At 37.9% G+C, this 23,354-nt stretch overlaps 1 protein-coding gene across 1 annotated transcript in view; it reads left to right on the forward strand.

Moving 5' to 3' along the window:
* NALCN (sodium leak channel, non-selective) overlaps positions 1-23,354 on the forward strand; it is a 295,448-nt gene that overhangs the window by 12,218 nt on the left and 259,876 nt on the right. Inside the window, exons 3-5 of the mRNA XM_035003104.1 lie at positions 9,161-9,244; positions 10,400-10,539; positions 10,620-10,748. Coding sequence (XP_034858995.1) covers positions 9,161-9,244; positions 10,400-10,539; positions 10,620-10,748 — 353 coding nt within the window. The remainder of the gene's footprint in view (positions 1-9,160; positions 9,245-10,399; positions 10,540-10,619; positions 10,749-23,354) is intronic.

The following is a 23,354-nucleotide window of genomic DNA, read 5'->3' on the forward strand; positions in this document are numbered from 1 at the left end:
CTGATTTCCAACCAACATATTTCTGAGGAACAGTCAGATTTAGTTATTAAGTGAGTAACGCCAGTATGTCATATGACCTCTGTTGGAAGACTGTGTGTGTTTGTCGATGTACACATATGTCAGAGGTTTGGGGAATGCTGGCCTTTTATTTTTAAAAGAGTGTTTTCCATGCATAAAACTATATTAATCCATATACAATGTTTATAGAAGCAAACCAGTGTATTGTTGCTCCTCATCATATGCAATGTTCTAAAATCATACCTAGCCTGGTTTAGCAACATTATGGTACATCTGAAATTCATACCTAATGCTTAAGGTAAGGTGATCTAATAATACCTAGTTTATAGCAGTATCTACAACAAACCAAACCGAGAAATTTTATTTTTCAAGACAAAAGTACTGCGGCTATGGCTTTCCAGGATTGCCCACTAATTTTATTGACCGAGTGTTTTGCCTAATAAAGTATGTATAAATATAAATTTAAGGTGCTAAAATTTTAAGATACCGGAGATATAAGTATAATACAAATATTAGAAGGAGTTATGTTCTCAAACCCAAGTACAGTTTCCAAGTTTCCCTTTAATCATTCAGCAAACATTGACTGGAACACTTATTATACTGAGCTCACCACTGCCCTAGGAGAAGAGACGAACAGCAGAGCCCCTGTCATCAGGGTACGTCTGGGCCACTTTGTGGATTAGACTTGTAAAGCACATATAAGCATTCCTCATTTTCTGTTTCTGATCTGTTCCTGCAAATATATTTCAGCATATTTTCAGAAAACTGGAACCTGTATTCCATCAATTTAAATGGGAAAATCAATAATGCATCATAGAAACCAAACCAACTTCTCCAGATATCACTAAATCACTCTCTAACACTAGATAATAATCTACCTGTACCTTTCTGTATAATAAACACATTTAAAACACCTATCTCTTGGGGCGCCTGGGTGGCTCAGGTGGTTAAGCGTCTGCTTTCGGCTCAGGTCATGATCTCAAGGTCCTAGGATGGAGCCCTGCATTGGGCTCCTTGCTCAGCTCAGAGTCTGCCTCTCCCTCTCCCTCTGCCTGCCGCTCTGCCTACTTGTGCTCTCTCTCTCTCCCTCTGTCAAATAAATAAATAAAATATTAAAAACACCTATGTCTCAATTATTTGTACTTACTGAATTCAGGAGTGGGTGTTTTGCATGCACCAAACAAAAGTGAGAGCATGTGCTCTTATGTAAATAAGCAAAGAAATAATATGTGAAAGGACTATCTACCATGTTTGATTGAATCTATGAGGTCATCACTGGTAAGACGAGGTATCACTTTATAGTCCTTAGGAAAGAAAAAGTGCTACTAATTACACTTGGATTGTAAGATGGAAGGTTGCAATTGATGCACTGATTACAAGATACATCCTAAATTTAGAAATGTTAAACTGTGTTGGGGTGGGGTGGGGGGATAGTATGTCTTAAAATTGATGAAATAAGATCAAATGACCTGAGTTGGTAGATTCCAGTCTTAGGTACTGTGAACAGCTAACCTTCTCAGGGAAGATAGGGAAAAGGAAGATTGTGACGTACCTGACACTTATGTCTTGTTAAGTAGATGATTGATGCCAGCACAAAATTTAGCTCAAAAGAACAACAGAGTTATACATGCATTGCACACTGTATCTTGGCAGGATTTATGGGCAGCTTCAGTGTTACCACTAACACACATACAGATTCATTATAGTGGTTCTTCTTGTTACATAGTGATTTGGGGGTAAATATTTTCGCAAATATAAATGGCAAATTATTTGTATCGTGAGAATTCAGATTGTGAGAGATATACCTTCGTTATTTTGTGCAAATGCTGTAACAGTATTCTGTAAAAGGTACGGGGGAAGAAGGGCACAAGAAATAGTGAAAAGTCTTCTTGGGGATATCAGAGAAGTCTTGAAGAAAGAGGGAGAGGAAGCCAGTGTCCTGAAGGATGAGTAAATGTGGTCTATGGCAGGAGTGTTGGGGGATGGAAGTAAAGGATTTCACAGGGGGAGAAAAAGAATATTGGAGTCCCAAAGGCCTGGAATAGCCTGGTGCTTTGGTGAGCTCTAGGGAGTGAGAAGTAGCATGGGGGCACGCGGAGGATTCTGTGAAGGTGGCCAGCAGCACGGTGGAGGGCCTTGCATGCCCTGTGAGGAGCTCAGACTTCATTCTGTGCTCAGTAAAGGTGCGGGGGGGATTCAGATCTGAGAGCGACATGATCTGCTTTGGATTCGAGAAGTTCACTCTGGAGGTGACGTGCTGGGTGCACTGCAGGAGAAACTGAGGCAGGAAGTCCTTCTGGCAAGAACGGTCTTCAAAAATTTTTGTTAAGAGACATGTTTTGTCTTAAGGATTTCACATCTTTTATAATGTTCCCCGTGCTTGAAGTTATCTGCCAATTCATTCCCATTCCCTAATCATTCGTTCCTAATTGCCTTCCCATTAATTCCTATTCTGAGAAGCATTCTAGCTCACCAGATCCCTGGAGGCAAAAATAAACCATTTGGGTGATAGATGTTTGTGTTGTTGTAAAGCATCCCATGTATTGCAGACTGTGAAATCTGCAGACAATTCTCAGTTGTCTATTTGTCATCTGGCAAAAAACCCCAGTGAAGGTAACATGCATGCTCTGAGCAGTGTTGAAGTGATAAATAATAATGCTAAGACACAGTGACAGATGGGCTCTGGGAACTGGGAACAATAAGTCATGGGCTCGGGAAACTATACCAGTGCATATCATTTTGGAACTGCAAACTATATCCCTATAAATGTCTTCAGATGAATGTGTTTGGTTCGTCTGCTTATTAAATACTTGCATGGCGATTTAAGTGACTCTCTAATACTGCATAACTGACTGGCAGCCTCTGAGTGTTTACCTTTGTAAAAAATGACAAACAGCTCTTGAGTAACTCCTCAGCCACCTGAATGCTGCTGATTTGTGTTTATAGCTCCAGCATTCTCTGCTCTCCATTTTTGTTGATGGAAGAAGCAAATTAAAACCTTTCTGTCATATTTGAGGTGTTAAAATTTCTTGAGAGCCATGCATATTAGGCCCTGGTTACATATTTTGGAAGTAGGGAAAAGGAGCAGCTCATTATTTGCAAATATTATATATGGGTATGAATACAGTAGGATTTTAAAAGGATCTGGACATACTTCACCAGTTGTGATTTAAAGTCTTTGACACACCAAAAGGAGAATTTGGTAAACATGTCAAACACAAAATGTATTATGAGATTGTATTTCAAAGCGCCAGATTCAAAGTCTGTATTTTATTTATTTCAAATTATTTTAGACTTATGAAGCCTTAGTGATTATCAGTAATGAATAACATGATATACATTTCAATTCAGTCATGTTTACAATTACATTATAGTGCACAAATTATATTCACCTTGACCCGATTCCTGTTTGCATGGCATGTAGCTTTGTTTAGTCAAACTGTATGAATCCAGGAAATATCCCAAAGTTATCTCATTATTTTCACCTGTGGTCTTTCATGATCATATAGGAAAAAAGTCTTAACTTGAAGATATTACCTTGAAAGGTAATAGTACATCTTTCTCTCTTCGCCTGGAGTCAAAGAATCATTTCTTTTAAGGAACAATACTTATTTCAATGAATGGATGCGTGAATGGATGCATTCATGAGGCATATGAATGGACGTCTTACTACATGCATTGTAATCTGCAGAAACTCTCTGAGATATTGTACATATGCTTATCTAATTCATTCATTTAATATCTGCTGTATGTCATGCTCTGTGCTAGGTGGCTGAAATTGTCTAGTCTCAAGGTGTTACTAATCTTCAGAAAAGACTCAAATATTTACGGTGGGGATAGACTGTTTTTTAATGCAACACCAGAGAGTAGGGTTAGAGAAGGTTTGAATGGGAAACCCAAACTTCACAACTGGAACTGATAAATAGGAGGGAGTAAACTGTAATTCATTCAACAACCAGGTGGAAATTACAAAGGACGATTCTGTAAGTTACACAATATGAACATGTTTTTAATACCCATGAGCTGAGTTTGCTGCTTGTTGCATTATGTGTGAGCTAAAGCATTTATCAGCATAGGCTATGGTCAGATCTGAGTCTGGAGAGAAAAGTTGGCACAGACTTGGGAGAATTTTTCAGGAAGACAGAACAGCATGAAGAATAATGAACACGAAGCCTGCGTGGCTCAGTCGGTTAAGCATCCGACCCTTGCTTTGGGCTCAGGTCTTAATCTCAGAGTGGTGAGATCAGGCCCCACGTCGGACTCGTGGCTCAGCATGGAGTCTGCTTGTCCCTCTCCCTCTGTTCCTCTCCCTGCTTTCTCCCTCTCTCTCTCTTTCTCATAAATAAATAAAATCTTTCAAAAAAAAATAATGAACACTAAAAAGCAAAACTTAAAAAATAAAGGGCGGGGGGGGCGCCTGGGTGGCTCAGTTGGTTAAGCGACTGCCTTCGGCTCGGGTCATGATCCTGGAGTCCCGGGATCGAGTCCTGCATCGGGCTCCCTGCTCGGCGGGGAGTCTGCTTCTCCCTCTAACCCTACCCCCTCTTGCGCTCTCTCTCTCACTCTCTCTCTCTCTAATAAATAAGTTTTTTTTAAAAAAAATAAATAAATAAAGGGTGGGGGGACATCTGAGTGTTACTGGTCTTTGTGTTGCAGCTCATGGCATCACTGCTTATTAAAGGTTTTTATAAATATTAAATACCTCTTGGGAACATGAGCCAAAAAGTAATATATAAAACTTGTCCCAGTGGCTTATTTCACATGTATTATCAGGAAAGTCAAAAGAAGCCAGTTCTAATTGCCATTACATACCATCTAGTGTGTGGTGGTCTTGTTGGCAACAGGTAAGTGCCATTATGAATTGCTGGAAAGTCTAAAGCAGAGCACATTCCAAACAATGCAACTGAAATGACTTCCTAATTCAGAAATCGTTTTCTATGTTATGTAGTGGAAGTTTTGCTAAGCCAGTTTTCATACTGTGAGCTCATTTGAGTTAAACTATGTTTGCATACTTTTGTTTTATTTGTGATCCCCACCAGGGCTTCTAAAGTGATTTTAAATAATCCATCCTTTTATATAGTTGAGAATATACTTTAGGTCATCATGGCAACATCAATTTCCTTAGCAAACAAATTTATAAAGTAAATAAGAAACAAAAATTCAGCCACCTCTGTTTTGATAGCTTTATATTCTAAATTTGTGGGGCCCCAGTTTTTCAAAATTGACTTTATTTGTGCCAACTTAAAAGCAAAAAAACTTAAGTTTTGATAAAGCTAGAATGTTCATCTTTTTAAAAATTTCATTTTGAAAATCTTTAAAAAAATAAAACACATGAACATTAGTCAAAGACATGTATGAGTATAATGTGAATAGCATGTTTCTCTTTCCTCTTTGGACCCTTGCCACTCAGGTACCCTTCCCGAGAAATATCACTGTTTATTCTCACTTTTACATTTTAAATAATCCTAAATATAATGAGATCTCATCCCATATCTTATTGAATATAATTTGTTAATAAAGCAAGTTATGAGCAACAACGGAGGCTAATTGGAGTGACACTATGTATAATATTTTTTAATGACAAAAAAGAAAAAATAATACTGTTTGGGAAAAATACCATATAAACTCATCCTATTAGGGGCCTGTGTACCCAGTTGATCCCGGTGATCCTTTTTCTGCCAAACATTTACTTTTAATCGTTCCTATTTTAAAATAGTTCATTTTTTTTGGTCTTTCTGTTTTTATTTCATAATTTCTTTTTTTTTTTTTAGTTTTTATTTAAATTCCAGTTAGTTAACATACAGTGTAGTATTAGTTTCAGGTGTACAATTTAGTGATTCAACACTTGGATCCAACACCCAGTGCTCATCTCAAGTGCCCTCCTGAATCCCTATCACCTATTTCCCACATCTCCCCCTCTGGTAACTATCAGTGAGTTCTCCATAGTTAAGCGTCTGTTTCCTGGTTTGCCTCTTTTTCCCCCTATTATTGTTTGTTTTGTTTCTTAAATTCCACATATGAGTGAAATCATATGGTATTTGTCTTTCTCTCACCCACTCATTTTGCTTAGTATAATACTCTCTAGCTCCATCCACATCATTGCAAATGGCAAGATTTCATTCTTTTTTATGGCTGAGTGATAATCCATCGTATATATGAACCACCTCTTCTTTATCCATTTATCAGTCAGTGGACACTTGGGCTCCCTCCATAATTTCGCTATTGTAGATAATGCTGCTATAAACATCAAGGTGCATGTATCCCTTTGAATTAGTATTTTTGTATTCTTTGGGTAAATACCTCGTAGTGCAATTACTGGATCATGGGGTGGTGAGGATGTGGATAAAGGGGAACCCTTTTACACTGTTGGTGGGAAGGCAAACCAGTGTAGCCACTCGGGAAGACAATATGGAGGTTCCTCAAAAAGTTAAAAAAAGAACTACTCTAAAATAGTTCTCTGCTGAGTCCCATAAAATTTCAGCTTTTGTTTTTGGAATTCTTTGCATTTTTTAAAACAATCACAACTATGCCTAGTTCTTAAAATAAAGATCAAGTGATATTTCTCTTTCCTTCTTCCTAACATTCCAGGAAAAGTACATTTGTTTAGTAAAAGTCAATTTGAAAATACACACTTTTATTTTTCTTCATAATACTTACCAACATATATTGTAGACTTAACATTTTTTTAAACTGAGAAGGTAAATCACATAAGGAGTTTTTGTTTTTCTTTTCACTCCTGTGTCATTACTGCCTTAAACACTGTCTAGATCATAACGGTATTCTGTACATTGAGTGAACGAATGAATGAATGACAGAATGAACAATAAATTTTGAATTTATTGAACAATAAATATTAAGAAACTCAAGGGAATCTTTAAAGTGTAACTTTAGGGACGCCTGGGTGGCTTAGTCGGTTAGGCGTCTGCCTTCAGCTCAGGTCATGATCCCAGCATCCTGGGATCGAGTCCCACATCAGGCTCCCTGCTCCGCGAGGAGCCTGCTTCTCCCTCTCCCTCTGCCTGCAGCTCCCCCTGCTTGTGCTCTCTCTCTCTGACAAGTAAATAAATAAAAATCTTTAAAATGTGTCTTAAATAATTTGCGTTCCATTATCTTTTTGGTTATCAATTAAAATTAGGCTCAGATAATTCAATTATATATTGTCTATATTGTCTATATTTTGATTATAATTTATGTTTTCAGCTAACCATGCGACATACAATATTCAATATTGCAATTGAATATACAGTATGCTATATACAATATGCAACTGAAATACACACTATGCAGGAACTGCTATATTGTCTATATTTAGATTATAATTAATTTATATTTTCAGCTAACTATGCAGTATACAAGGCAAATATGATGCTTGTAGTAAAAGATATTTTGTGATATTTTGTGAGGTTTTGAGGACAACGATCATATCCTTAAATTATTTGCTCTGTATGTGATGTGTGTGTGTGTGTGTGTGTGTTTCAGGAGAACCAGAGGCTCCCCAAGGTGCAGTTTTTCTCGTCATCACGTTTAATCATCATATGTTGATCATAACACTTAACGGGTTCATTGTCCTCCTAGTTACCCAGACCCCAAGCCTCAGGCTTGCTTTCATACCTCTTTTGTGAACTTCTCAAATATATGAACTACCAAATTTAGTTGATTCTCTTACCAATGATAAAATTATTTAGGCATTTGGGAACTAGCATTGTTTTCTCTAAACTCTCCATAGAATTAATCTTCCTATCTTCCCCACCACCTTTATAGCTTTATTATAAGTTATTCTATCTTACACATTAGTTGGGTGTGTACATATCGGTTTTTCTATGCAAGATTGCTGTGTGTGTGTGTGTTTCAGGAGACATTATACATCCTCTTATGTAAAGTAGATGATTCCTCAGTATTAACTAAGTTGAATTTATACTTCACATCTGGGTCAGATAACTTTCATGAAGTGGTTTATCATAATGTTAGTTCTGTGAATAATACAGATTATTTCTGAAAACTTCTCAAGGAGTTTTTTTGATAGCCTATTTATTAATAAGGGTAGGTGGTTCTGGAAATTATTTTATTTTCCTAAATATCCTATGACAGATTTCATCCTTTTATTTAAAATCTTGGCTTTCTGTTCCTTTTTTATTTTCTAAGCAGGTTCAGTCAGAGCTGGTAATGGTAGATGTCACCGAATTCAGAGTTGAGTTTCATCGATTATGATGGAACTAGAGACTTAATGGGGCAGTCCTAAGAAAGCAAAGGTCTTCCTATTTAAGGTTCCAATTCTAATCTAAGGAGGTTTTCTGTTTTGTTATTTGAAGGGAATTTTTTTTTCTAAAATTCCCATTTGATAAAAATATGCATTCTAATGTCAGAGTAGATTCATTATTAAAAGATGAAAGTAGTGTGTCTTCTTTATCACATGTGATTCCAATTAAAGTTAAAGTCAATATATGTTTGATATATTTGCTAATGAAGGCAAGTTGTTTCTTCATATTTAATTTAGCTCGAGGTGAATTCCTGGTTAATTCCATACTTATGGTGGTTGATCCACAGGTTTAAAGGCCTTCATGCTGACCGCTATTGCTCTTGGTTCTTGTAGGAAGAAAGCTGGACTTAAGCTGCCTACTGAGTGGGATGACCTCTGGTTTCTTAAATGGTAGTATCTGTGAGGCTAAGAGAAAAAATAGTGATGTTTTCTGTTTGTGTGAACTTAAAATTTGCCATGCATAGCTCTGTAGTTACTTGTGTTTCATAAATTATTTTTTTCATATAAAATGCCATTTAAAATGCTAAAGGTATTCCACCGGGCGCCTGGGTGGCTCAGTCGTTAAGTGTCTGCCTTAGGTCATGATCCCAGGGTCCTGGGATCGAGCCCCACCTCGGGCTTCCTGCCCAGCAGGGAGCCTGCTTCTTCCTCTCCAGCTCCCCCCTGCTTGTGTTCCCTCTCTTGCTGTTTCTCTCTGTCAAATAAATAAATAAAATCTTTATAAAAAATAAAATAAAATGCTAAAGGTATTCCTTTTGAAAGTTTCTTCAATTCTGATACAAAAACTATAGATAGCTTATACTGAATTAACACATGACCCTTCTCTCCACAGATGTTTTTTGAAATTATTAATTTTGCATAACTCCATGTGAAATTTATTTTTAGGGGGATAGTTCCTATGTGAAAGATCGCTGGTGTGTTTTTGATGGATTTATGGTCTTCTGCCTTTGGGTTTCATTGGTGTTACAGGTAATTAAAACTTTTAATTTACATGGGGGTATTTTCCAAAATGTGCTTTGTTTTGCATTGAAACTCTAAATAAAAATAATAATCAATATATGTCAAATGTGATGGTGTAACTTTCTTCAACATCATGTTATTTTAAATGTTTATGATAAAAAACTAACATTTTAATCATTGTCAGTCACATCTGTGAATTGTTTTTCAATCATCAACACTATAGCAAATTATTTCTTATTAAAAAGATATAAAAATATATTTATTGAAATGAAGGACAGAAAATGGGGTAAGATTTCTGTATTTGTAGAATAAAAAAATTGAGTTTAAATATTAAGATTCCAGTCTTTTATGTGACTGAGTCCTCACCAAAATGCTGACAAATATAGATACATTGGAATGAACATAAAATACCATATCGCAAATAGAAAATGCCTTACTATGAGAAATGGGGAACATATATTTAAAAGGCTAAAGGTGGGATTTTACTGGATAATAGAATTAATTTCCATGCATTCATTTAGGCCTCAGTTTTGCATTTAATTCAACTTAAGGTAGTATATTCTTCATTACAAAATTTAGAATAGAATATATTCACAGTCCATCCTGCAAAGTCATCTTAATGCTTATTGATGAGCTCTCCTTATTTTTACAAAGCTCACCTCTCCAACAATCTGATTTCATCCTGCATATTCATGCGTTCTTTTCCATTTAATAGCTATTATATGACTGACAAACGTTTTCTAATTATCATTTTGCCTCTGTTAGTAAATGGTACAATTCCTTTTTTTATTTTTTTATAATAATCTTAACCCTTTCTCCATTACTTTATGTTCTAGCTATTTAAAAAAGTTCCACCAAAGGACATTATTCGTGAGGAAGGCTCAGCATACTTCTCTGTATTCTAAGTTGGCACTTGTTTTTGTAATAAAAACTGGGCTTCGATGAATTATATGGGAAATGAGTAAGAGCAATGGATTTATATTAGTTTATGATTCATTTCTCTGAAGATAGCTATAGCTTCAAAATGGACCATTTCAGTGGAAAATAATGCAGGGCGAAGTTCGGAGTACAGGGTGAACTCCTGATGCCATCTGTGTTTGTCATAACTACGGGCAAAGCTAAGGGAAGCTCTGAGCCTGTTTCTTCTTACCTCTTAATTCACAGGTATTTGAAATTGCTGATATAGTTGACCAGATGTCACCTTGGGGCATGTTGCGGATCCCGCGGCCACTAATTATGATTCGGGCATTCCGGATTTATTTCCGATTTGAGCTACCAAGGACCAGAATTACAAACATTTTAAAGTAAGTACTGCTTTTATGTAAGTTAAGGAGAAAAGCTGATGACATTTTTGTAAGTTTTGCCTACCTTTTTTCCCCTCTAGGCGATCGGGAGAACAAATTTGGAGCGTTTCAATTTTCCTCCTTTTCTTTCTGCTTCTTTATGGAATTTTAGGAGTTCAGATGTTTGGAACATTTACCTATCACTGTGTGGTAAATGACACGAAACCAGGGTAAGTTTATCTACTAACTGCATTTTAATCTAGGTGATAAACAAGAAAGTTTCTGCAATTCTTGTGAGAAAACTCTATGTCTAAGTTGAACAAAAAAGTTTTTATGTACTCTGTTCTGTATTCTCTGTTTCCTCAAAGTTTTCTTGCCTGATTTTTAAAGACAAGTATTCAAGACAAGCCAGACTGAAAAATGTTTACCCTGTGGGAAAGTAGACTAAGCAAATTCAAAGTGTGCATTTGGAGATTTTCCTCAGTGTGACAGAATGAGGGGTGTGCTACCCTAATACCATCTGAGTATTTTCATTTCTATTTAAATAAGATGGAAATGAGAAATGGTGTAACTACTTGGAAAAACAGTTAGGCGTTTCTTAGAAAGTTAAACAGACACCTACCATATATCCCATTCATTCCATTCCAGATATCTAACCAGGGGAAATGAAAACATATGTCCATAAAATAGACTTATACATAGTGATTGTATTTGTAATAGCCCAAACTGCTAACAACCCAAATTTCCACCAACAGGTAAATGAATAAACAAATTGTGATATATCCATATGATGAATACTGTTTAGCAATTAAAAAAAAGTATGAGAAATTGATAAATACAACATCTTGGACGAATCTCAAAATAATTATGCTGAGCAAATGAAGCCAGATGAAAAAGATTACGTATTCTGTGATTCCATGCATACAAAATTCTAGAAAATACAAGCTTATCTGTGACAACAAAAAGGAAATCAGGGACTGCCTGGGAGTAAGGTTACGGATAAGAATAAGGAGTTACCAAGGGGCATTAGGAAACCTTTGGGGTTGGGGCACCTGGGTGGCTCAGTCGATTAAGCGTCTGCCTTAGGCTCAGGTCATGATCCCAGGGATTGAGTCCCGCATGGGACTCCCTGCTCAGCGGGAAGTCTGTTTCTCCCTCTCACTCTGCCCCTCTCCCCGCTTGTTCTCTCTCTCCCTCTCTCTCTCTCAAATAAATAAATAAAATCTTAAAAAATAAAAAAAAAGGAAACCTTTAGGGTTCATTGGTATGTTCATTATCTTGATTGTGGTTCTGTGCACATGTGAAAATTTATCAAGCTGTACAATTTAATGTGTGCAATTTATTGTATGTCAAGTATATCTTACGAAAACAGTTTAGAAATGTTCCAGTGTAAAGCGGAAATCTTAAGTTTCTTCATATGGTTAGACAGTTGGTAAATTGTGCTGGGCCCACTGAATTTAATGCTACTTTTCTCATTTACCAATTCCTGGTCTGTATTTGGGTTTGTACCTACGGTCTCTGTTGTGCTTGATTAATCTATTTGACTATCTTTTCACCCATATTACACTCTGGAATTTGTCTAGATTATAACATGGCTGTATGTATGGGGTCACTTTCTAGCTTCCTGCCTTATGTATACTCTGGACCCTGTTTTCTGCCTCTTGTGGGCATTAAAACCCAAGCTCTTAGCTACTGGACACTTAGCCCCCATCCATACCACGATTTTGTCAATTCATGGACTCCCCTCTATTTTTAGTTCCCTCTTACCTTTTGACCTTTTGGGACATATTTTTTCTTTCTTGTAAGCCCAGATATGCATTTTTAAATGTTACCATTTATCCAATAGATCTAGCTGTTTGTAATGGAAAGAGTTGAATTTAATATAGCCCAATTTGCCAGACCTAGCCCTCTGGCACTCATAGCTAATTCCCCCCGCCCCCATTTTTCTCATTACACTGTGAAGTCCTTGAGGACACAAAGGACAAGGGTGGAGAAGACTCCTTTTAGGGCCAGTACCTAGTATTCTAGCATAGAGTAAGTACTTAGTAACTATGTGCTGAAGGCATGGTGTATAATACATTATATTTAGACATTGATATAGAAGAGGAAATTAAAAAAAAACAAAGGGAGAAAAGCAAGCTGTTAAATGGGACAAGGGAGAAAGGGTTAAAAAATAAGAAAGCACTGCTATGAGTGGAAAGAAGTGAGCTAACACACACACAGGGTGGGGATGTTGAAGGAAGAGGTGAGTAAGGGGGTTGCCTGTGTGGGTGATGGAAGAGACACATGTGTGAAAGAAAACCTGTAGGTAGTTTTTTTTTTTTTAAGTGTATGTAGGCTGTAAAATCTGTCTAGATTGTTCCATGAATGAATATGGAGGTGGTAAAAAGATATTGTGTGGGCGGGAAACAATAGAAGAGAGGCAAAGAACAGAGGAAGCTTCCGCATAAGAAAGCCCGCTGTGTTCTAATAGCTGCAAGCACAGGAAGCTGATTTAAAGTTTCCATTTTATTAAAAATCAAGTCGGGATGTGTGAGAATTCTAAAGCTTGTTAAAATTGTAAAACTAGCTAGATGATCAGGCATCCTGCTGGCAAACTTAACTTTGACACATAAAGTACAATGCAAATGGGGAAGAGGTAGAGGAGCGCCTCTGACCTCAGGACCCTTGCATCACTTCAGAAACTGCTCTTTGCCATCTCCTCACCATACCCAGTACTAGGACATGAATCGCTTTGAAAAAAGTACTAAAAGCCTTTTGTATTCTGAATATTAGCTCCAGCTCATTATTTTATCCTAAAAATGGAGTTCTCTATGAAGAATTACAATACGTTTTGGCAGAATTTTCAGTTACTCTAGACATAGCAGTTATGGAGGAATGTCTGCATTTTCTCTTTCCCATATTTATAAAATCTTCCCATTAGCTTTATGAACATGCATATTTATTTTGCCTTCCTTTTCTGTGACAATTACTCTTTGAGAAGAAAATAGGTAGGTAGCTGCAGAGCAATACTGTTGCTCATAATAACAATTTTCATAAGTTTGATGATTCATTTCAAAGACAATCCCTTATACCATTTTTCTTTTAATTTTCAGTTCAGTATTAACTGAATTTTAATGTCTTACTCAGAAGCAGAAAAATTGTTGATGCCATTTTACCATTAGTTCCAGCCAAACCTTAATGTATTTTTAGAGACTTAAAAACCGCCCAAAGTAAAAAAAAAAAAAAAAAAAAAATGCGTAAAAATCCCAGTTAAAAAAAAACCCAACCTTTTTATTTTCTTTGGTTGCTTCTGAACTAGGAGTTTCTCATAAATTCTCATAAAAAAACCGCCCGAAGTAAAAAAAAAAAAAATGCATAAAAATCCCAATTAAAAAAAACTCCAACCTTTTTGTTTCCTTTGGTTGCTTCTGAATTAGGAGTTTCTCATAAATATCTCTAAATGAACTAGGATTAAGCTACAGTATGATGGCTGTGTTTCCAGTGATTGGTGTTGCCAGTCGCTGTCATGACCTCATTTTTCTTAATTGTTGTCCTTTACAATTGTCCGATTTCTGCTTAATTGATTTGCATGCACTATAGCCTAATAATGGGAGAGCTTGCAGGCAGAGCTGTGTCTGCTCAGGAACCTGTATATCCCGCGTTTCAAGGCTGACCTCTGGAATTGATTGTGTATAATCTGTGAGGCAAACAAGATAAATAAGGAAGCAACTCAATACACACAGTTTTGCTTTTAGATGGAGCTGATTTCTTGTAAAGCAGAGAAAAGGGAGTCTTCCCTTTGTCCTCCATAGCATTACTCGTAAAGCTTTAGATTCTTCTCTGATAATGAATGGGGGACCCAAGGCAATTATGGGACGAGGAATGCGATTTGACTAAGCAAAGCAGTTCATATCCTAAAGAAATTTGAGAAGAGCAGTGGCCTCTGGCAGAAACAGGTGTTGCAAAATGCCAAATCTCCCGGAAGCTACAAGCTGAACGTGTGAAAATGAGCTGGTAGGTGAAATAGAAGAGATGAAAGCTTATCTGCCACCTTATTACCATTCCCGAGAAAGGAGCGAAATTTAGTCCTAGCTTAGTGTCAAATAATGAAATCTTCCCAAGAGTGAGATAATTAGAAAAACTCTAAAGTAAGCAAATGTAAATATTAAGTATATAAAAGTTTACTCAGAGAACAGGGTTCCATCAGGAGTTCAAGTAAATGCTTATAATGGCTGAGCCATTAGGTTTGAGACATGGAGGTGGGGGGCCACATGTCACAGATGCTCAGGACAATCCTCATAGGTCCTTTCTGTGGCAGAGTAATTACTAACAGCTTTCTTTTCCATCTCAGGGGAGTTTCAGGATGGTCACCCCACCCGGGGCAGCTTGTAGGACTCGGTGGTATTTTATAAAATATCACTAACACTTAGCTTAGAGACAACACAGAGTTGGATTTGGGTTAGCTTTCTCTTGCTGGTCCCAAATAATATTTAAGTTTATCCTTTAGGGTCCTTGGAAAATAAATGAATTATTGGCTTATACATTCTGTTCACAAAATAATGAAGTTTTTTTTTAATGGAAAGTTCAGAAGAATTAAAAATAGAAATGCAGTGGAACTTAAAATATTAATTTCTAATTTCTATGGACTTTATCAAGAGGGAATTTTGTAGAATATGTAAAATCATAACTGCCTCAAATTCATGCAAAGGTCTTTGAAGTCTTCTTGATTTATATTTAAACTTCTTTTGAAGGATGAAGACAGATTGCTACATTTAACTTACTGGATTCCTGCAGAGATGTCTGCTGGATGGGAGATAGAAGAACAAATTTGGATAAATGCATATTGGAAAGCTTGTCTTTAAAATATTTAAATAAGAAATGAAAATACTCTGATGGGTGCATATAGATTTCTAACTAAATTAATAGCAACATTTGTGGAGCACCTATTATATTTCATATATTTTGCTTCTATAACTAATTTTCAGAGCAACCTGAAAGCAGTTATTTCCCCCATTTTGCAGATGAAGACACAGTCCCAAAGAAATTAAATAATATGTTCATCTCGTAAGTGAGAGCGCCAGGGTTTGAACTCAGGTCTGACTTTCCAGCCCATGCTTGATCTGCCATTTGAGCAACTTCTACCATATTATAAGCCCACATTTGTAAACCTATATGCACATTAGATCCACATCCATATGCATAAGCTCTTTATATGGCATAGAGAAAATGAAAGTCCATATGACATCTGGTTTCTTTCCATCCCCATGTAGATGTTATGTTCCAGGGGATTCTGCCCCATCCAAATCTATAAAATAGTGGCATGCAATATATTTGTATCACTCCATATATCTCTTTTAAATCCGTTGTGTATACCCATCTCAAGGATGTGGCCCACCTGAGCCCCAGTTAAATCAACCTTTCATATGTTACAAATTTTTTAAAAAATTAAATATAAGAAAATATTTCAGAATAAACTGAATTCCCATATGAAAATTAATACCAAAGTGATTTTCACCAGAATAGAAAAAACATTTCTGCATCTTTAGCATTAAAAAAAAAAGAAAACCCTACACTTTGAAGAAGGGTCTAAAAGAAATTGGGTAATTTCTTTCAATCAATTACAATATAGCACTTTTTTTGACCTTACTTCCCAAAAAGAAGAGAATATAATAACATACGTTATAAAACTCTTACTATTAGCGGTAAATAACTTTTACTGTACAATTGATATCTGGGTTTTTTTTCTCATTTAATACCCACAACGACCTGTTAACGTCATAATCTATTTTTACACTCTGTATTACAGCCAGGAGATTGAGGCTTAGTGAGGTTAAGTAAGCTATCCAAGATGAAACAGTGTGTAAGTGCCAGAAGCAGGGTTGTTCTCCCTGACACCGATTTCTATGCCTTTCAATATTCGGCTGTGCCTTGGTCGGTATATGAGATGATCTTCAACACATGTGTGTCCAAAATATTTGAGTACAATGATTAGTTTCCCTTTGGTTACAAGGAGCACATGCTTAGGAGACAGGCTCTGCATGGGGTGGATGAATACATGGTTAAGATGGCTTGTATTAGGACTGAATTCTGCCGTGAGGTCCTGGGACTCTTGATCATATTATATGAATGGGAAATGAGGAGCCCTGACAATTCAGTCCCTTGCAAATAGCATTCACTGTAGTTGCCTGTGTAGAAATCATACCTCGCCTCAGGTTCAACCAGACCAGCCTGCTTTCCCTCCGATAGAAACCGTAGTCACCATGCCATGACCATAACAGCATGAGCAGTACATGTGGGGACTTCATTTCCAGGACGAGATCTCTCTGATAGAAAAAATCACCTGGTGAGCTTTGTAAAAATACGAACTCCAAGCCACATCCATAGATTCATATTTATAGCAGGGCTAAGATTCTCAGAATCGGTTGGGTTAGAAATCAGTGTTTTAAAACCTTAGTTTTACATTAAAACTCCCAAAGATGTGTTGTAGAGTAGAACACAAATTTTGCATGGCTTCGTCAAAGATAAAGCTGGAGTCTTCAAAGAAATGCTAAGCTTTCAGCTGCTACACCCCCACTGCGGGGAACTTGACTTCCCTGTTCCCTGAAGGCTGGTTCCTTAGAAATGTCTATGAAGCACCAGAGGTAATCAGAGCCTCTTGTCATTCTTCCAGAGAAGCAGGTTGTCAGTGTGTGTCCTGGGATCACAGGGCAGTCATCTCAATTTTACTGATTCAGGGACTCCTACCTTTTTTAGGTCTAGCAACTGAGCTGGGCAGGTGTACTGTGTGGTTGAGGGCACCTGGGGACTGGGGCTCTGGCACGTTCCACATCCTTCCCTGATCTTCACTTTTAAGGTAGCTACATGTTCTTAGCACCAGTGAGCCCTGACATCATTTGACCCCAAAGGATGGAACCCCAACCATACAACTCAGCCACACAACAGCCAGTAAACATGAATATATTTGGAGCTCCTCATATGTATGAGGCACTTTGTATTCCTAATTGCTAATTCATAATGTGATCTCATAGGTTGGACATGGTGATTCTCATGAAAGAGAAGAGGAAAGAACTCCTTGCCACACATTAATTAATTGGCAGAATCACCAACTGAAAATCTGTAATCTTGGCCCCAGATTCTGGTGGCCGTTTTCCACCATGCCAACTGACTCCTTGGTCCATTATCCTTCCAGATAACTTCTCACCCTGGATCTTGTAGTTTCTCAAGCAAAGGGAAAAGAGTTACTGCTTGAGGAGCCCTTGGCCTAGATTCACAATGTCAAGGGTAGTAGACTTTGTCTTATGACCTCAAAACAGTTGTCACATTTCCAGTTTGGAGCTGATCAGTGCAAGCTCTGTGTCCTGATACTTTACTTTGCTGATACTCTTTGAATACATTCATATACCTCTCCTTGCCTAATCCTTGCTCAGATGCCAGTTTCCCGGCATGTCTGGTCCCTTATCCATATTGGTGAAGTAGTGAGCAATATAATTAAGGGAGTGAAGTTGGAGAAAATATATAATTAAAAGAACTATTCAGATACAACAAGGTATGTTGACAGTTTGAAATACTTGCTTTCAAAAGAAAATCACGTTTTGTCATTTAAATTACATACATTATTTGAAAAAATACTTAATTTTACCATTTTGATGCATGACGAATTCGGTTCTTTATGGTATGGCTTTGTCCATCTAGCCATTCAGGAATGGATTAAGGCATGGAAAATCATATTACGATACTCTCCGCTTAACAGTAAGGGGAAATTTATTCCCTAAATTTTTAGAAAATGTGCCAGATTTCCTTGTTTATAAAAAGTGGTGTAGATGTCAATATTATTTCCTGCCGCAGACTATTTGTCTTGTTTGTGGTCCCTATAAAAGTCCCAGAGAGCAATTAAAAGTTTTCAAAAATCAATAAGTAGTCTCTTCTCTGCAAATTCCAGGGTGCGGTGAGTGTTCCAAAGCATCCAGCATTAGCAGTAGCCAGGCCAGTTCATAAGAGCTTTTAATTAATCCTGAAAGCGGAGGCCAAATAGGAGTGAAAACAAAGCCAGATGATTCTCTGGAATGAACCCAAAAGGCGGGTAGCAGCCAGAGCAGGTTCCTTGTCAACCCAGGAAAGGGACCACATCTAAATGCAAGAAAGTGAGCCTTGTTTTTCTGGCTGCCACTAGGAATGAGGCGAGCCAGGCCTTAAGGTATCAAAGGGCACATTCACTATCCTCCCAGATGCAAAGACTCTGTGTGTGTGTGTGTGTGTGTGATTCACTCCATGGGTTTAACTCAAGTGTGTTCTGTTTATCACTTCTCCCTAGAACATACAGTATAAATAGAAGAGAAACCTATTGATGGCAATAAATAACAAACTGATCTTAGGCGTACAGTGTTATCTGTTGCATATGGATTTGCTGTGCTGCCTACCTCCTTCTTTGCACCACTGACAATTTCCCCGTGGAATGCAAACTTCAGAAACACCTTTGGTGTAGCTGATCCTCTGTGAATTTTTTTTTACAACAAATGGACCAAATTTGGCTACAAGCCCGCAGTGTTTTTCTGCTTATGTTCAGTTCTTCAAGGGAAAAAAGAAAAATATAAACAAAAATCTGTATCTATATATATCTATAAATTCCCATCATAGGTATATTTTATGAAAATCTTGCAAATTACTTAAGTAATGATCTCTTTTGTAAATTAGTGTGTTTGACCTTTTTGGCCATTCTCACAAACGAGGGACAGATTGTAGTCAGTGCAAAGTATATCAGACATACTATGTCAGTTTGGGGGAAGCACAGATTTTTCTCTTTTTCCCCAATATGCCAATTTCTGAGAATGTAGTTTACAAATTGTTTGGTATGGTAACAAGTGCTTGTTTATAAGCCCTGAGAGAAAGCTGTGAGCAGCTACACCCTACCAATGAAAGGGTAAAAAACTTGTTCTCTTTCTCTCCCTGTGATTTCTTGTTCTTTCTCTCCTGTGCACACACAGGCTCTGGCAGTTCCACTTTCCAGGATGCCAGGGGGTGTATCCGCCCTAGATCTCGTGTCTGTTGATCCTTTAGTGTTCACCCCAAGCAACGACCCCATTGGGAGGTCTCCCTAGTGCTCACCATCCACCACCCACACTCATGATGTTTCTGCTTGGTGTTCTGTAATGCTAAGAGCCGATATCTGGCTCTCAAAGCATTCATCATGCTCGCCTGTGGTCATTACTTTTCTAGGTAATAAAGACTTCGATTTGGAAATATCTTCTTAGTCATCTCCATTTCTAGCATGTTGTATGGCTTAGAATAGGTCTTTCAAATTTAATCATTTTGAATGAATGAATGGACAAATGAAATAAAGTGGCCCTACCAGGAATATGGAAAAAACAATCTCTAAAAAGGGGTTAAGTAATGATAACCACAGTTATGTTCATAAGGGACAGTCATTACAAAAGGCCAGCACTAAATGTGTTGCAGCAGTGAGAGCAGTTTGATACTGGTAGAGAGAGATGACATTGTAATGAAGAGAGCAGTTTGAGCACAATGTCCTGAGCTATTGCATTTGGCATCGGTGAATCCTGCGGAGAGATGAGAACAGAACACAATGGGCACATGGTTCGCCCTAATTATCACCTTTCTTTTAAAAATATGAAAGTGTGATGGGGTCGTTGTGGGAATTGTTTTTTAATAATAGCTAAGAAGTTTCTCATTTTACAGATAAGGAAACTGAGGCTCAGATGGTCAAAGTGAATTGCCCAAGGTAATTAAGTTGGTTAATCATTGAACTGAGATGATAATCCTTGTGTTCCGATATACAGCTCAATCGATGCTCTTTACTATCAGGAGTAATGGTTAACTTAAAACCATACAACTCTTAAATACTGAGGTGTTGTTTGGGGCTGTTATAAACAATATTAGCAACAAGTTGAGAACGTATTTTCTTAGATCTCAAACCCCTACATAATGTTATTTGTAAATACGATATTTTAAGAATTAAAAAATAAGGGCACCTGAGTATCTCTGTCGGTTAAGCATCCAACTCTTCATTTTGGCTCAGGTCATGATCTCAGGGTCATGAGAACAAGCCCTGAGTCAGGCTCCACACTCAGCTGGGAGCCTGCTTAAGATTCTCTCTCTATCCCTCTGCCCCTCTCCACCTTCCCGCTCTCTCTAAAAAACAAAACAAAACAAACAAAAAAACAAACCCAAAAAACAAAAAACCATATGCCAGGCAGATAATTAATGTCTTTTGAAAAATAATTAACTTCTCCAAGGGATTCCAGTATTCATTTTGAAACATGGAAACTACTAAAGCCAAAACTTAAAAAATGGTAATTCCATGCCAATTTTTAGATATCACACTTAAAAATTGCATAGAAACGAGCGGCTGGGTGGCTCAGTCGTTAAGCGTCTGCCTTCGGCTCAGGTCATGATCCCAGGGTCCTGGGATCGAGCCCCGCATTGGGCTCCCTGCTCTGCCAGAAGCCTGCTTCTCCCTCTCCCACTCCCCCTGCTGTGTTCCCTCTCTCGCTGTGTCTCTCTCTGTCAAAAAAAAAAAAAAAAAAAATTGCATAGAAACAATAGGATCCAATTGTTGAAGAATTTTTTCTGTAGTTACTTTATAAGCAAACAAATAAACAAGCACATAAATAGATTTGCCATAGATTTAAATAATGGTGGAAAGAAACATTCCTTCAGTTAGCCAAAATATAATTATGACGGCATCTACTATGTATTAGTCAAGGTTCTTCAGAGAAATAGAACCAATAGGATGTGTATATAGGAAGCAATGAGATTCATTTTATTTATTTATTTATTTTTATTTTTAGAAGATTTTATTTATTTGAAAGAGAGGGAGAGAGAGAGAATCTCCAGCAGACTTTGCACCGAGCACAGAGCCTGCTGTGAGGCTCAATCCCAGGACTCCAAAATCATGACTGAGCCAAAACCAAGAGTGAGATACTCAACTGAATGAGCCATCCAAGCACCCCAGTAGAATTCATTTTAAAGAATTGGCTCATGTGATTGTGGGGACTAGCAAGACCGAAATCTTCAGAGCAGGCCAGCAAACTAGAAATTTCAGAATGAGCTGTTGTTGCAGTCTTGAATCCAAAGGTAATTTGGAGGCAGGGTTCTTTTCAGAAGATGTCAGTATTTTTTCTGAAGGCCTCCAATTGATTAGATGACGCCCAGGCACATTATGTAGAGTAATCTGCTTCACTCACAATCTACTGATTTAAATATTAATTATATCTAAAAAATTACCTTCATAGCAACATTTACATGGTGTTTGACCAAACAACTGGGCACTATAATCTAGCCAAATTCACTCATAAATTTAACCATCACAGACTATGTGTTATGGGCTATAAGGAGTTGCAGGCTACACTGGGGAATAGTCAAGTTTGGAAGACATCCAATGAACAGTTGACCACTCAAACATGAATTAGACACTTCCCAAGTGCCTGAAATGTGAAGTGTGGGTACTTGGAGAAATTATAGCAGAGAAGCCTAACCCAGCCTGAGGGACTTGGAGTGGCTTCCCTAAGAAAGTGACATGCAGACTGGGGGGCCCGAAAGCTGAAAGATGGGTTAACCAAGCGAAGATGGGAGGAGAGATCTTCAAGCAGAGGAAAAAGTCCTGAGGTAGAAGGAGCATACCAAGAGCTGGGAGAGGCCACCATGGTTGGATACCAGGACACTTGAAAGGGGAAGAGCCAGATCCTTTAGGATCTTATGGATGAGATTTGCCACAGATGGACCTCAGGTAAGACTGAGATTATGAAAAGTCTGTCTTAATGCTCTGTGGCTAATGGATCAGAAGGGCTAAGAGTGGCTGCAGGATGACCAGTTAGGGGACGAGATAGTGGTGCAGGTGGAGGTGGAGATGGTGAGAGCTGAATGAGCTAAAAAGATATTTTGGAGTATATTTAAAATAGGGACACATGACGACTAGTTATGGAAGTTGAGGGAGAAGTAGGTATCAAGGAGATTCCACAATCTCAAGCTTGCTCAGTACTTTGGATGAAGGTCTCATGGTGCTGCTTGTTATGAAGAAATGTTGGTGAAGGAGTCTGTGTTCAGTAAGGGGTGTAGAGTTGGAGGCACTTGGGGTGTAGCCAGGTGGAGACATCTACTAGGTAGTTGGACACGTAACTCTGAGACTAAAAGACACCTAGGATGAGAGAGAATTGAAACTATGGAGATGGATTTGTCTGCAGAGAGAGCATCATGAAAAAAGAGAGGAGGCTAAGGACCAAGCTCAGAGTAACTCAGGCCTGAGGGCCAGTTACAGGAGGAGAAGATGGAAAAGGAGAATGACCTGAGAAACAGGGACAAAACTAGCATCTTCCAAGCCAGCAACACTGCCTCTCTGTCTCTCCCTAACCACAACTGGGAAAGGTTTTCTGTTTTTACGGACTTGTGTGATTAGGTTGGGCCCACCCAGATAAACCAGGATGATCACTCAAGACTTTTAGCCTTGTTCACATCTATAACCTTACTTCCATTTGCCATGTAACATAACATCTTCAAGTGTTCCAGAGATTAGTATGTGGATATCTTTAAGGGGCCATTATTCCGCCTACCACCAAAACAACCATGTGGAATGCTGCTTAGAAGTCGTAGAAAATGAAAACTGAAAGTGTTCCAGTTGGATGGGGCACGTGGAAATAAACTAGAGCAAATTCAGTGGATTGGAGATCATGTAAATGGGCTAAAAATTAAGTCAGAGGGATTAGAAGTAGATAATTTTTTTCAAGAAATCCAACTGTGAGTAAGGAATGCAGGTCTTGAAATCCACTTAAGCATGAGTGAATATTAGGCCTGGAAGAATCATTGTCTGTATTTAGAGTTTGGCTGGTGGTTAGCAAGAATTC

The sequence above is a fragment of the Mirounga leonina genome, unplaced genomic scaffold (genome assembly GCF_011800145.1).
Source record: "Mirounga leonina isolate KUSES-001 unplaced genomic scaffold, KU_Mleo_1.0 Mir_127, whole genome shotgun sequence".
Classification (NCBI taxonomy): Eukaryota; Metazoa; Chordata; class Mammalia; order Carnivora; family Phocidae; genus Mirounga; species Mirounga leonina.